Genomic DNA, 13,473 nt, shown 5'->3' on the forward strand with positions numbered 1-13,473 from the left:
AGCGTGGAAAATGGTTGCCTACTCTGGGGATGTCGTGTCGTGATCCCGAAAAATCTGCGTTCCAGGGTCATGGATGAAATCCATGACTGTCACCCCGGGATTGTGAAGATGAAATCACTCGCCAGAAACTATGTGTGGTGGCCGAATCTTGATGCTGATATCGAACATCATGTTCGACATTGTTACCCCTGCCAGAGCACCCGGAATACACCTGCAAAAGCGCCACTGCATCCCTGGGAATGGCCCAGCGAACCGTGGCATCGCCTACATCTCGATTATGCCGGGCCTATTAACGGCAGCATGATTCTAATAATTACGGACGCGCACACAAAATGGATTGATGCCTATGTGACGCGTGGTACTACGTCAGCCATTGTCATCGAAAGACTCAGACGCTGTTTCGCCACTCATGGTCTGCCCAGGATGATCGTGAGTGATAACGGTTCATGTTTTTCCAGTACCGAGTTTGCCAAGTTCACACGTCGGAACGGCATCAAACATAAGTTTGTCAGCCCACATCACCAGGCTTCAAATGGCTTGGCCGAACGATCCGTAGGAATCATCAAATCCGGATTGCAGAAACTTCAGGAGGGAACCCTGGAAACAAAGCTGTCTCGTCTCCTGTTCAAATACCGTATCACGCCACAATCAACAACCGGTGCAGCTCCGTCTGAGTTATTGATGAAACGACACTTGAGATCGACACTTGACAATCTCAAACCAGACATATCATCAAATGTTTATCAGAGCCAGCTTAATCAAAAGTTGGTGCACGATAAGACGTCCAACAGTCGATGTATCAACATTGGAGATCCAGTGTTTGCCCGAAATTTTGGTGCAGGTGCGACGTGGCTACCGGGGGACATCATCGAGAAGCCAGGTCCACTGTCCTGTGTGATTCGCCTGCAGGACGGCCGCGAAATTCGTCGACATCAGGACCACATAACCTACCGTCACTGTGAGTCGATGGAGCCTGTAGCATCGTCACAGTCAGGACAACAGTTCGACCCGCCACTGCCGGAGATCGTCGTGGCCGCTCCAGCCGGCTCGGATGCCCCGAAAACCTCTGCAAACGCCACACCCTTCGTGGAGACCAAAGGAATCACCTCGGACTCTGTATCCACTGGTACACCGCGACGCTCAATGCGTGAGAGAAAAGCACCCGACCGGTTGAATCTTTGAAGATGTTTTTTTTTCACGTTGACACATATTTTCACATGTTTTGGAAATGTTGCTTTTGAAATGTCAATTCTGGAAATCTAGCACTTATTGCTCGTGGTAATTCGTTGATGATGATTTTTCATTATTTTCATTCACGTTGATTATTCATTATTTTCACGTATTTTCATGATTCTCATAACCGTTTGCACACATATTTTCACATGTTTTGGAAATGTTGCTTTTGAAATGTCAATTCTGGAAATCTAGCACGTATTGCTCGTGGTAATTTTGGACTTAAAGGGGAGGATGTCATGTATGCAGTGCAAATATTCACCGTTGTATCCCTACACCGGGACCGGGTTGGATCCCTACGCCAGACCTCGGATGGCGCTGCTGTGAATCGGGCCTGAATCGGCAGAGTGAATAAACGCGTACGACAATTGATCGCAGTTTGTCGAGATACCTTACAATAAGGATGTTAAAAAGATGTTATTTTGAGAGAGATGTTCTCTCTTTGAGAGATTATGAAGAAAATGTCTTGAATGAAAGAAGCGAATGAGCGAATGACCTGAATTGTGATGAATTGGAATGGCCAGGAGGAGGATGTGAAGAAGTTGAATCACTAATCAGCATGTTCAAAAAATAAACGTTGCCTGTCCAACTGGATTCATAGTCGAAATGATAGAGAAGGCTGAGGACGTAGGATGCAAATGGATGATAGTTGTGCAAGAAGATCTGGGAAGAACGAGGGATCACTGAAAATTGGGGCAAATGGCACAATTACACCCTTGTTTAGATGATGGGAGGCCCTTGATGATGTTCCTCTTACAAAGAAGTTAAACGAATTGAGCAGGTATTGAGAGTTTATGAAAAGGTTGTTGTAAGAAGACCAAGAAAAGTTGTAAATATAAACAACAACCACTTTGGTTTATGCCAGGAAGATCAACAACAGATGCTATTTGTATTTTGTGACTTTACCAAGAGAAGTATTTGGTAAAGAAAATGAGACTTTTTCTTTGCTGGGGTATCACTGGAGATTTGGTAACAACGGCTGGGATATCGATTTGTAAAAAAATGTGTGGCACACTGTGGGATCTGTGAGATTCTTACGGCCCTCTGTGGGAGTGCTTCGGTGTGACTCCAATGGCCCGCTTTGGGAGTGTTTTGGTGTGATTCCAATGGCCCGCCGCTTTGGGAGTGGTTCAGTGTGATTCCTACGGTCCACTTTGGGAGTGGTTCGGTGTGATTCCTACGGTCCGCTTTGGGAGTGCTTTGTTGTGATTCCTACGGTCTGCTTTGGGAGTGGTTCGGTGTGATTCCAATGGCCCGCTTTGGGAGTGGTTCGGTGTGATTCCTACAGCCCGCTTTGGGAGTGGTTTGTTGTGATTCCTACGGTCTGCTTTGGGAGTGGTTCGGTGTGATTCCAATGGCCCGCTTTGGGAGTGGTTCGGTGTGATTCCTACGGTCCGCTTTGGGAGTGCTTTGTTGTGATTCCTATGGTCCGCTTTGGGAGTGCTTTGTTGTGATTCCTACGGTCCGCTTTGGGAGTGCTTTGTTGTGATTCCTACGGTCTGCTTTGGGAGTGGTTCGGTGTGATTCCAATGGCCCGCTTTGGGAGTGGTTCGGTGTGATTCCTACAGCCCGCTTTGGGAGTGGTTTGGTGTGATTCCTACGGTCCGCTTTGGGAGTGCTTTGTTGTGATTCCTACGGTCCGCTTTGGGAGTGCTTTGTTGTGATTCCTACGGTCTGCTTTGGGAGTGGTTCGGTGTGATTCCTATGGTCCGCTTTGGGAGTGCTTTGTTGTGATTCCTACAGTCCGCTTTGGGAGTGCTTTGTTGTGATTCCTACAGCCCGCTTTGGGAGTGCTTTGTTGTGATTCCTACGGGTCTTCTTTGGGAGTGGTTTGGTGTGATTCCTACAGCCCGCTTTGGGAGTGGTTTGGTGTGATTCCTGCGGCCCACTTTGGGAGTGGTTCAGTGTGATTCCAATGGCCCTCTGTGGGAGTGCTTTGGTGCGATTCCAATGGCCCGCTTTGGGAGTGGTCCGGTGCAATTCCTGCAGCCCACTTTGGGAGTGGTCCGGTGCGATTCCTACGGCCCGCTTTGGGAGTGGTCCGTTGCGATTCCTGCAGCCCACTTTGGGAGTGGTCCGGTGCGATTCCTACGGCCCACTTTGGGAGTGGTCCGGTGCGATTCCTACGGCCCGCTTTGGGAGTGGTTCGGTGTGATTCCTACGGCCCGCTTTGGGAGTGGTTCGGTGTGATTCCTACGGCCCGCTTTGGGAGTGGTTCGGTGTGATTCCAATGGCCCGCTTTGGTGTGATTCCATCGGCCCTCTGTGGGAGTGCTTCGGTGTGATTCCAATGGCCCACAGATGCCCTTTTGCAGAACTGAGCGTGGGAGTCGAGAAAGTCCGAGCGTGATGGTAGTCAAGGAGCGTATTTGGTCGAGCGTGCTGAGGGTTGAACGGAATGATTTTTGTGAAAGAATCGAGTGATTATTATTATTTTTATTTTTGTGTGAAAAAACCTTTTTTTTAAAACTGGTTTTATGTTTGAGCATGACTTTAAGGTATTATGGAGAGTGGGGAGTGTGGGACATATGGAAAGAGAGGGGGGGTGTGGAAGGAACAGAAGAAGGAAGGAGGAAGTGAGTGGGGCAGAGGTACGGATGTGTGAGTGCCTCGTTACTGGGGGGAGGGAGTCGAGTGTGGAGGGAAAAGGGCAGACAGGGGGAGGGGAAAAGAGTGGATAAAGAGTGGTGTATGTGCGTGCGTTCACACAGGATTATGATAACAGCCTGGGGTAGCAGGTCAGCCCAGGCAGCGCTGCTGATTGATGACCAAAATGTCCTAAGCTTATCAAGATGTTACTGGCTCTGCCAGGTGGGCAGCGGTTCAGAAGTGAGGTCCGGCGAGGTAGTTTGAAGGAGGGATCAACGGAGGGGAGAGGAGTTGAGGTGGTGGAGATTATGCAGAGAAGGAGGTTGGAAATTGTTGTGTGGGCAGCAGACCATATGTAAAGGAGACAAGGTGAGGAGGTTGGTAGTAGGATACAAGTTGTTGCACGCGGGTAGGGATGGAAGGAGTAATGGCGTAGGAATACCAGTAGCAGAAGAGATCAACAGGCAGGTGGTCGGTGTGCAAAGGTGGGAGGGATGGATAGTTATGGCATGGGTGTTGATAGAGGCAATTGGTGTGTGTTATGTCGATATATGGTCCACAAATGGGATGGACTGAGGCGGAGAAGCAGGAATTTTGAGACACAATGGAGAGGATGATGTGAATGGGTGAGCCAGAGGTGATGGTGTGCATTGCGGGGAACTTTAACGTGCATGTTAGAGTAGTAGAGCAGCAGAGTCGTGGTGTCGGGTGAAAATCAATGTACTGTTAAATTTGGTTGGGGAACGATGAATAGAGGGTCAAGAGCTGGTGGACCTGGTGGCAAGGAATGGGATGGCCATAGCTGATTCATTCTTTCAAAAGTGGGAAAGCCACAAGATTACCTGCAGGAATGGACAGAATAGAACAGAACTGGATTTTGGTGGTAGTGAAGAAGTGACAGCTGTGGAGGGTTAAGGATTGTAAGGCAGTGGTGGGAGACTATGTTACCACTCAGCACAAGCCGGATGGTGTTTGTGGTGAGGATGAAGAAAAGGAGGGAGGTTAAGAGCAGGGGTCGGAAGATTATTAGGTCAGGGAAGTGTCAGGGAAATGTTGCCATAGAGTACAAGGAGAGGATGAGGTCCAGGTATAAACAACTGAGCGAAGAAGTGGAAGGTTTGGAAGAGGAGTGGTAGAAGTCTGGAGAGGCGTTCAGGGGAATTGCAGAAGTTTTGTGTGGAAGGACATCAGGAAAGGGTGCATCGAGGGAGAGAAACCGGATATGGTGGATAAAGAAGGGGGTTTGGAAGAGGATAGAGAGAGGCAACCGGATACAAGGTTGCTGCACCTGTATCGACAGAAGAAGAAAGTAGCAAAGAGAGCCTTGGATAAGGCAATTTTGGATAAGGAATGATATTGATGAGGCATACAACAAGTTGGAAGGTTATGGTGGGAGGAGGATGATCTATAATGGTGATTGGTTCTTGACAAGGATGGGGATGGTAAGGACATGAAGGGGAGTTGGGGGAGGGCAGTGATTAACGATGGTGGCGGGAGGATCGGGGCCGAGAGGGGTGCAGTATTGAAGGGGTCGAGTTGAAGGATATTTCAGGGAGCTGTTGAACCGGGGAAGAAGCAATGGTGAGCTGGAGCTATGGAGGAAAGTGGAGCTGGTGAAGATCACGAAGGAGGATGTGCGGGGACAGCATTGAAGAGAATGAAGAAGAGAAGAGCGCCAGGCATTGATGAGTTGTGTGCAGAGATAATAATTGCAGAGGCAAAGTTTGAGTCAGTTGAACGAAGAGGTTGTTGTATGTATGTATGAGAGATGGTTCAATTCCGGAGGAGTGCAGGACAGGGTTTATTGTGCAGATATGTAAGGTGAAGGGGGATGTTCATGATCTGGGGACGTACAGGAACATTACACCCCTTAGTCATGTCATGAAGGGGCTGAAGATGGTTCTGGACGGAGGATAAGGCAGAGTGTGGAGATGGAGATCGGAGAAGAGCAGCAGGGGTTTTGAAAGGGTAGGGGAACAACAGATGGGATGTTGATGCTGTGACTGCTGGTGGAGAAGAGGTTGGAGGTGCAAAGTGAAATAGCATTGGGATTTGTGGATCTGGAGAAGGCCTATGGCACTACCCCCGAGAGAGATGGTGATTGCGACACTGAGAGGGATGGGAGTGCCAGAAGCAGAAATTGGGTTGGTGGAATGGATGCATGTACAAGGGAATGAAGGGAAGAGTTTTGGTTGGTCCTGGGATGTCGGAGGAGTTCAATGTGAACATCGGTTTGAGGCAGGGAAGTTATGTCAGCCCACTCATGTTTATCATAGTGATGGAGGTGGTAAGCAGGAAGGTGAACATGAGGGGTTATTCTGGGGAGGATGTTTTATGTGGATGACCTGTCTGGTGTGGTGGAGAGTGGGCTGAAGATGCAGGAAATACTGGGGGAGTGGAAGGAGGTATTTGAGAAACAGGGGACTGAAGGTGAGCATGGAGGAGACTGAGGTGATGTGGGTTGGACAGCAGAGAAGAGAAATGAATATCAGGATGGAGGGGAAAGAGATCAGACAAGGAAATATGTTTGACTTATCATCCCTGGTCACTGTTCCCCACAGCTACTCAGAGACGGAGTTGTGGAGGAGGATTCAGGTGGGTGTGACTGCATGGAGAAGGGTGGAGGGATCGATGGCTGACAGGATGATATCAAGGAAATTGAAAGGGAAGGTTCTGATGTTGTGAGTAACGCTGGCCTACCTGTACAGTCTGGAGATGGTGGCACTGTCAGAGAGACAACAACAGAGGCTGCAGGTTTGCGATAACAAGTGGGCCAGGAGGATTGTGGGAGTGCAGAGGGAGGATAGAAGGAGAATGGATGAACTGAGGGAGGAGATTGGTGTGCAGATGAGCTTGATGGGGAGATTGGTGAAATGGTGGCTGAGATGGGCTGGTCATTTGGTGGGGATAGGCGAAGAGAAAATGGCAAAGAGAGCTGTTAGGTTGAGGGAGCAAGGTAGAAGGAAAAGAGGTAGACAGTGGTTGAGATGGAAGGATTTTGTGAAGATGGTTATCAGTAAGGTGGGGGTGGTTGGTGAGTGGAGAGAGTTGGCTGAACACAGAGGGGAGTGGAGTCTCGTGGTCACAGCAGCACAGACGCTTGGTACCATTGGACCTCATCCCTTATAAAGGGAAGAGGAGGAGAAGATGTGAGAATCAATCATTTCAAGAATAAGATGAAGAACAAAAATAAGTACTCCTGATCTCAGAATTTAATTTATCGAAGGTGAAAAGTTTGTTACCTTGGACACATGATGGAGATATCAGGAGGAGGTCTTTAGATTGAGAATAGTCAGCCAGGAATAAGTGGAGACAAGAGATGGTATCATGAAGCACAGAAACATTCCATTACTTGTAAAAGTTAGGGTTTTATAAAGTCTGGATCCGACTGGTATTCATGTATGGAAGAGAAACGTGAGCAATGTGGATCGAAAATATGAAAGGAATGAATAGAACAGAGATGAGAATGATACAATGGATCAGTGGATTGTCTCTGAAAGAAAGGATTCCGAGCTCGGACATCAGGAAGAGTGTACAGTGAAGACTTGGTGGTTGTGGTCACGTGCTCGGGAGGTGGGATGATGAAGCTGAAAATAAATCGACAAAGCTCGCGCTGGAAGGAGGAAAGCTGAGAGGACGTCCTTTAAAAGACACGGATTGAAACTGCAAATGAAGAAATGGCATGTTTGATTACGCTTGAAAATGATCCGTATGGACGATTGACCAACCCCTTGAAAAAGGGGGAAATGGTGTTGAAACGTTCGTTGTTGTGGTTGTTGTTGAATGTGTTGCGATTGTGATTCAGCTCCTTGGGCCCCCACACCTGGACACTAATTGATCAATTGCTCACCTTCAATGTTCACTCCGAGCATCATTATTGCTCCGGCGGAGCAGGCACGCACTTCCAGCTCAATATCTGCGAGCATCTCCACGAGGGCCGGTACTATGCCTTGTTGAATGGCCTCTGTCACTCCCTCTTGGCAGACACTTTACACAAACAGAGATGACAAGGGAAGAGTAAAATGTTCATGTACAGTTAGAAAAACTCACAACAACTGGTGTTACTCTCTGTATTTAGTAACATCTTTGTCAGACATAATGGCATGTCTTTTTTATTAGGGAAACCTCCATGGAATGTTTGTTTTACCAAATGTTTTGCAGATGTTCAAGTTTTTTATTCGTGATGTGGAGCCCACCTTGCATCCATGATGTTGCGGGCTGCTTTCGCCCGTACAACGTGGTCTTCATGAGCAAAAAGACTTTTGAACAGAGTAATTTCTGATGCCAACAGAGGTTTCTTGATGTCCACGATCAGGCAATAGTGCAGCGTATCCAAAGCTTCTTTGCACACTTTGGCACTTGAATGTTTCATCAAGTCCACCAGCTTGGCGATGAGGCCTGCATTCATAATAGCTACCGCACCTGTCGGTAAGAAGCACCGATACATTATTGTGTGACCAATTTTACAATTACACCACCATTCCCCAAGATTACATCACACCATATTCCTTATGATGTGATACTACGTTTGTATGATACATTCCTTTGATTTTGTGGAGAATGTGCCCAAATTAAGGTGAGACAGTCTTCTTTGACAGGTGGGGTATATCATTGAATTATTTCCACACAAACATAAATGTGACATCAGTTAGTGATGATATAATTTAACGCAATTATTTTAATGTCATCTTTGATACAGGTCGTGTGGTTCATGGTCGAGCAGAACAATATGGGCAAAGGGTCAACAAGTAGGATGAAAGGGAAACAGAACGACAATAAATGTAAGGAAATACCATCATGAGAGGAGTTGCAGGTAAAAGGGGGGGCCAGGGTCTCAGCAGGTGTCGTGAAGCCCATAGGTAGAAATTGAAGCTAAGCAGAGGATGCACGATGAACTAGCCTAGTGCACAGAGTACACTTGTCTGTAATTGGATACAATAAGTATTCCGGTAATGTAGATATATGTCATCGATGTCCACCAAGAACGAGATTAGTCCCACAGCTCTATCTTGGGAGATGCCAACCTCTGGAGGTGGATATTGGGAGAGAATGCGGTCCAAAACAACCTGCTGCTTGTAAATGAACTGCAGATCTCACCGCTACTTCAAAAGGTAACCCTGGATGCCATTTGCTGATAGTTTGGGATGCTGTGCAGGTGTCAGACAGAATGACATACCAATTGAGATGTATAAGGGAGATCATCATGACGTATTGCTTAATATTGAGGCACCATTCTTCGGAATTGTGGTAACTTTAGTGACTTTTCTTCACACATGCAGGAGGGCCTTGAAAAATGAACTGGAATAGAGGATTCAACAGATTAGGTGAACAAGTCTTGAGGAGGAAAGCACAGAAAACCAGTAGAACCAATGCGGTGGACGAGTGAGTGGTTGGGATAGCTGCAAACATGGAGGTATTAACTAATGGAGAAGGACAAGTAAAATGTTTAGAAACGTGGAGAAAAAACACATAAAACGTCATAGCCCCCGTGGTTTCAGTAATTTTGCTGTACGGAGTTAAAGTCCACCAGTCGTGTGTGTGTTCGTGTGTTCATGTTCATGTGTATGCTGGACATGTTTTAATGTGCTGTTAATGTGTTAAAGTGCTGTTAATGTGCTGTTAATGTGTTAATGTGCTGTTCATGTGTGTGCTGGTCATGTGATGATCATGATCATGTTCATTTGTGTGCTGGTCATGTGTGTGCAATGCATTAATGTGTGTGCTGTTCATGTGTGTGCAATGCACAATGCATGTGTTGTTCATGTTTATGTGTTCATGTTAATGTGTTCATGTTCATGTGTGTGCTGTTCGTGTGACTGTCTGACAACACTGGTCTTTGGTGAACATCAAAGAGCCCAAAGTGTATTTTGTGAAAAGGAGGCAAGTTATTTCCGTCACCCTGAACAAAATTGCAAACTGTTTTGACTGAGTTGAGTATCCTGCGATGGAGTGGCGATCGTTCAGGCCCGCCTGAAACGTTTCTCTATGTATCATGAATGTCCCAAAACTATATAAGGTCCCACAGCTTCACAACGGTTGACCATAATGGTCGTAATGAGATGACTTGCCGGATTTGAACCAGACAATTGGAACGGACGAACAGATTTGAACGGTTGTAGGGGGGGGAAATTTTTTTGGGGGAAGTTTACCGCCATTGATGCAGCGTCTTTTACACCACCCTACCCAAAACGTTACATTCGTTGTTTGTCCTTGTTGTTTGTATACTTTATGACATTCGTAAGTTTCCTGTTTGTAATGATTTTCAATTCTGTTTCACTGCCAGACAGTTAGATTAAAAACATTATCTAACTCCTCTCTGCGCATGCACAATCGGGAGAAATTCAGAGCCAAAGTACTGCTAAACTGCAGGTTCATTTTATTATCTGTTATCAAACATATCACGAGTTATATTGTCATGAGTTATCAAACAGAATGACCACTATATTCGTCATGGGTGTGTGTCTGTCTGTCTGTCTGCAGCATAACTACCCGATGATATCATCCGATATTGATGGAACTTGGGTGGGTGGTTGATATCATGATCTAGTTGTGTCCAGCCTAGAGTGGGCGTATTGCACCCATTGTGGGCGGAGCCACGCCCAAAAAAGGCGTCTTTTTAGGGGGTAATCGATTTCAAGCTACATCTTCTCCGAGGGAGTTGGCGGAATCTGACAGGGGTTTCAGTATTTGGTTAGGCCAATGTTATGTGTCTAGCCCCACGGAGCTCGATTTTTCATTTTCGCCCCAAGGTCACAAGGTCACGAAATTTAGAAAAGTCGATTTTTGATGGTTTTATTACATTGTTCGCTTCCTGATGGGGTGAAATGTCGTACATGATCTTATATTATCACATACATCATGAAATACAAGTTTTCCAACAAATTTCAGAATCTTTGACCTTTGAAGGTCACAAAGGTCAAAGTTTTTGGAATCGAACCAAATTTTCGGTATTGTGTAGCTAACTGACCTCATAACTGATTATATATTATTTTCTATCATTTCAAGGTCAGTAACCTTCGTTTTGACATTTCCGGCCTGGCCTGTCCGGGCCTGTTTCGGTTATAGTCCGTCCTTTGTCATTAAATACCGCTCGCTCGTGAACCATCATCGTCTCCTGACTTGCGCATACTGCTAAACGCGCCGAGTCACGCTGGCTTATATAATAAAGAAAAGGCAGTTTTGTGTCCGACCGTCATGCTATATCATGACATATATGATGTCATTACGGCATAAACACCTGCTCACTTTGAGAGTTGCAGGAAAGGTCATTCCTCTTTGGTGTATATAGATTACAGTCGATCTATGGTCGGGTCTCAAGAATATTGGGTGTGTTCATTTACCAAGTTTCTTATGGAGAGATCGCCAAGTGGGTAAAGCATTCGAGCAAGCACTCCATTCAAAACCGTTCAGGAACGGCTGGCTTGGCAAGCGCTAGTTAGCAGCTTGGTAAATGAGCACAACTCAACCCTTGTGGGGTATATAGATTACAGTAGATCTTCGCGCAGTTCTGTAAGTAAAACTTACTTCACGGATGTCGGGATTCCTCCAAATTTCTTTGTTTAATGTTATAAACGGCATTAGCGACTGTTTAAAAAGCTAGTCATGTGTGTTTGTGGTTTATAATATTTTACAAGCCCAGCTAGGCCGCTGTTAGACTTTTGGTCTTGTTTTGAATGTCCCTTATTTTGTATTGTTTGGCGTTTTCTGCAAACTATGGAATGTCCCTTCTTTTCTGTCCTTTGCCACATGGCACATACCATATAAAGGGGCCTTTTCTATGCCCTTGGCATTTTACCCAAGAATACATACAACTTTACCTGATTCATTGACCTCACATTTTCTGTCCAAATTCTGTGGACTTTTGAGAAGGTCAGAATTCGACTTTCAATTCTGGTGACCTCTGCGACTGGATTGCGAGTGTGATCTTTTATAGCAGAGAGGATTTAACAAACGACAGAATATCTCCTTTTTCTGTTGCATCCTCCTGATGATCCATTGAGTGTTGCAGCTCTTTCATCCACAAGGTGTGACTTGGTACACAAAACAATTGAAAGGTTAACCTCATTACGACTAAAGTTATTGCTCCAGAGGTGCTGCTTATTTCTAACTTTTGATTTATGTATTCCGCGAGCCTTTTATTCTCAAATTGGGAGAGACTGGAGTGGGGAGGGTTAGGGTTAGATGTGAAGATGAGTCCAGGGTGGGGGAAAGCATCGTTAAGGGCAACGGTGCGCGTGCGTTGAGTCACGGTGCCACAAACTTGAGCTATGACGTCAGTCACCAAGCAACGCTTCTATTTGGCTGCCTTTGCTGCCTGGCAACTGTCTCTCGCTGTGATGGTTAGCATGGATTCGGCTTACGTCATATATATATATATACAGACTTGGCATTTAATATGGAATATTTTTTTGGTGGGGGTGAACTTACTTTTCAAGATGTTTTAGAACCAAAAGTTCATTGGAATTATGTTGAAATTATTCTATATTTTGTTAATGTGACCTTTAAAAGAAACAAAATCCACATTTGACATTTCAAAACAAATAAATTGATCCTTGAGAGTGATGTAAACTGATATCGAACTCAATTCATGGACAGTACTGTGTTAAACTTCTGTACGTTTTCCAGAAGTATCTCTATTTTGCACATTAGCCCAATTTTTTTTAAACAAAAACAAAAGCTAAATTACGACTGGGATTACGGACAGTAAAATTACAGTTCAGTACTTCGTGTAACCCCTACGACCATTCAGGAGAGCACGTACACGTTGAAGCATGCTGTTCACGAGATTTGCCAAGGTTTGGACAGGAATCGCTTGCCGTGCAGTGACAATAGCCTGCTGCAATTCACGCACAGAGGTCGGCTGCTGGTCCAAGTGGTCGATTTGACACTGTTGCGGATATGGGATTTGGCCTCCATCCATATCCGCTTGTAAATATTCCCCTATTTCCCCAATACTTCCCAACAATCCCCAATCCCCCATTCCCTAGTCCCATTGTCTGTAAACAACACTCTGTAGCCCCGACCTTCCCCTATTTCCCCCCATTAAATGTCGCACCCAGGTTCACCGCATCTCACGTAGACAACTATAGGACATCTTGCTAGTTATTCTTAGTCTATGTCAGTTAAGGACTCGTTTCCATTAATTCTGACTCTTCGTTGCACCAGAATGTGATTGTATGGCACCGTTAGAAAGTTTAGGACCTCCCAATACCTCCCCGCAGCTCTTCCTCATGGTACAACAACAACTACAACAACAGCGGCGGCGGCGCGGGGAGTGTGCGTCCTCACTCCGGCTTGGTTAGCCGCCATTGAACATGTGCTCCGACGGGGTTACCATGCAGGGGCTCGCTGTCAGCTCCTCGTCAAGGGCGGAGCCCGGTAACCCCCCGCACCCAATAGGAGCGGCGGACCGATTCCATCTGGGGCGGAGCTAACGAGCCGAGGGCGTGTGACTCCCCGCTGGACATGCGCAGGAAGAGGGAGGTGACGTCAGATGCGCATACACCACGGAGAGAGAAGACGCCACCTCCAAGCGCTGAATACCTCCCCGCATCTCTGGACTGGACCGAGCTGTATCCTGTCCCTGAGCCAAGGTGCACCTTGAGCTATCGACTGCCTGCCCTTCCTTGCCATCAATCCCTGTGTAAGTCAG

The 13,473-nt window shown here is 46.3% G+C and overlaps 1 protein-coding gene across 1 annotated transcript in view; it reads right to left on the bottom strand.

The window, feature by feature from the left end:
* Positions 1-8,237, bottom strand: part of RSPH14 (radial spoke head 14 homolog) — a 53,801-nt gene extending 45,564 nt beyond the window's left edge. Inside the window, exons 1-2 of the mRNA XM_078768461.1 lie at positions 8,018-8,237; positions 7,672-7,808 (exon numbers count right to left, since the gene is read on the bottom strand). Of these exons, the coding sequence (XP_078624587.1) occupies positions 7,672-7,808; positions 8,018-8,229 (349 nt within the window). The 5' untranslated portion in view covers positions 8,230-8,237. The remainder of the gene's footprint in view (positions 1-7,671; positions 7,809-8,017) is intronic.
* Positions 8,238-13,473: the final 5,236 nt, after the last annotated feature.

The sequence above is a fragment of the Myxine glutinosa genome, chromosome 14 (genome assembly GCF_964187855.1).
Source record: "Myxine glutinosa chromosome 14, kmMyxGlut1.1, whole genome shotgun sequence".
Taxonomy (NCBI): domain Eukaryota; kingdom Metazoa; phylum Chordata; class Myxini; order Myxiniformes; family Myxinidae; genus Myxine; species Myxine glutinosa.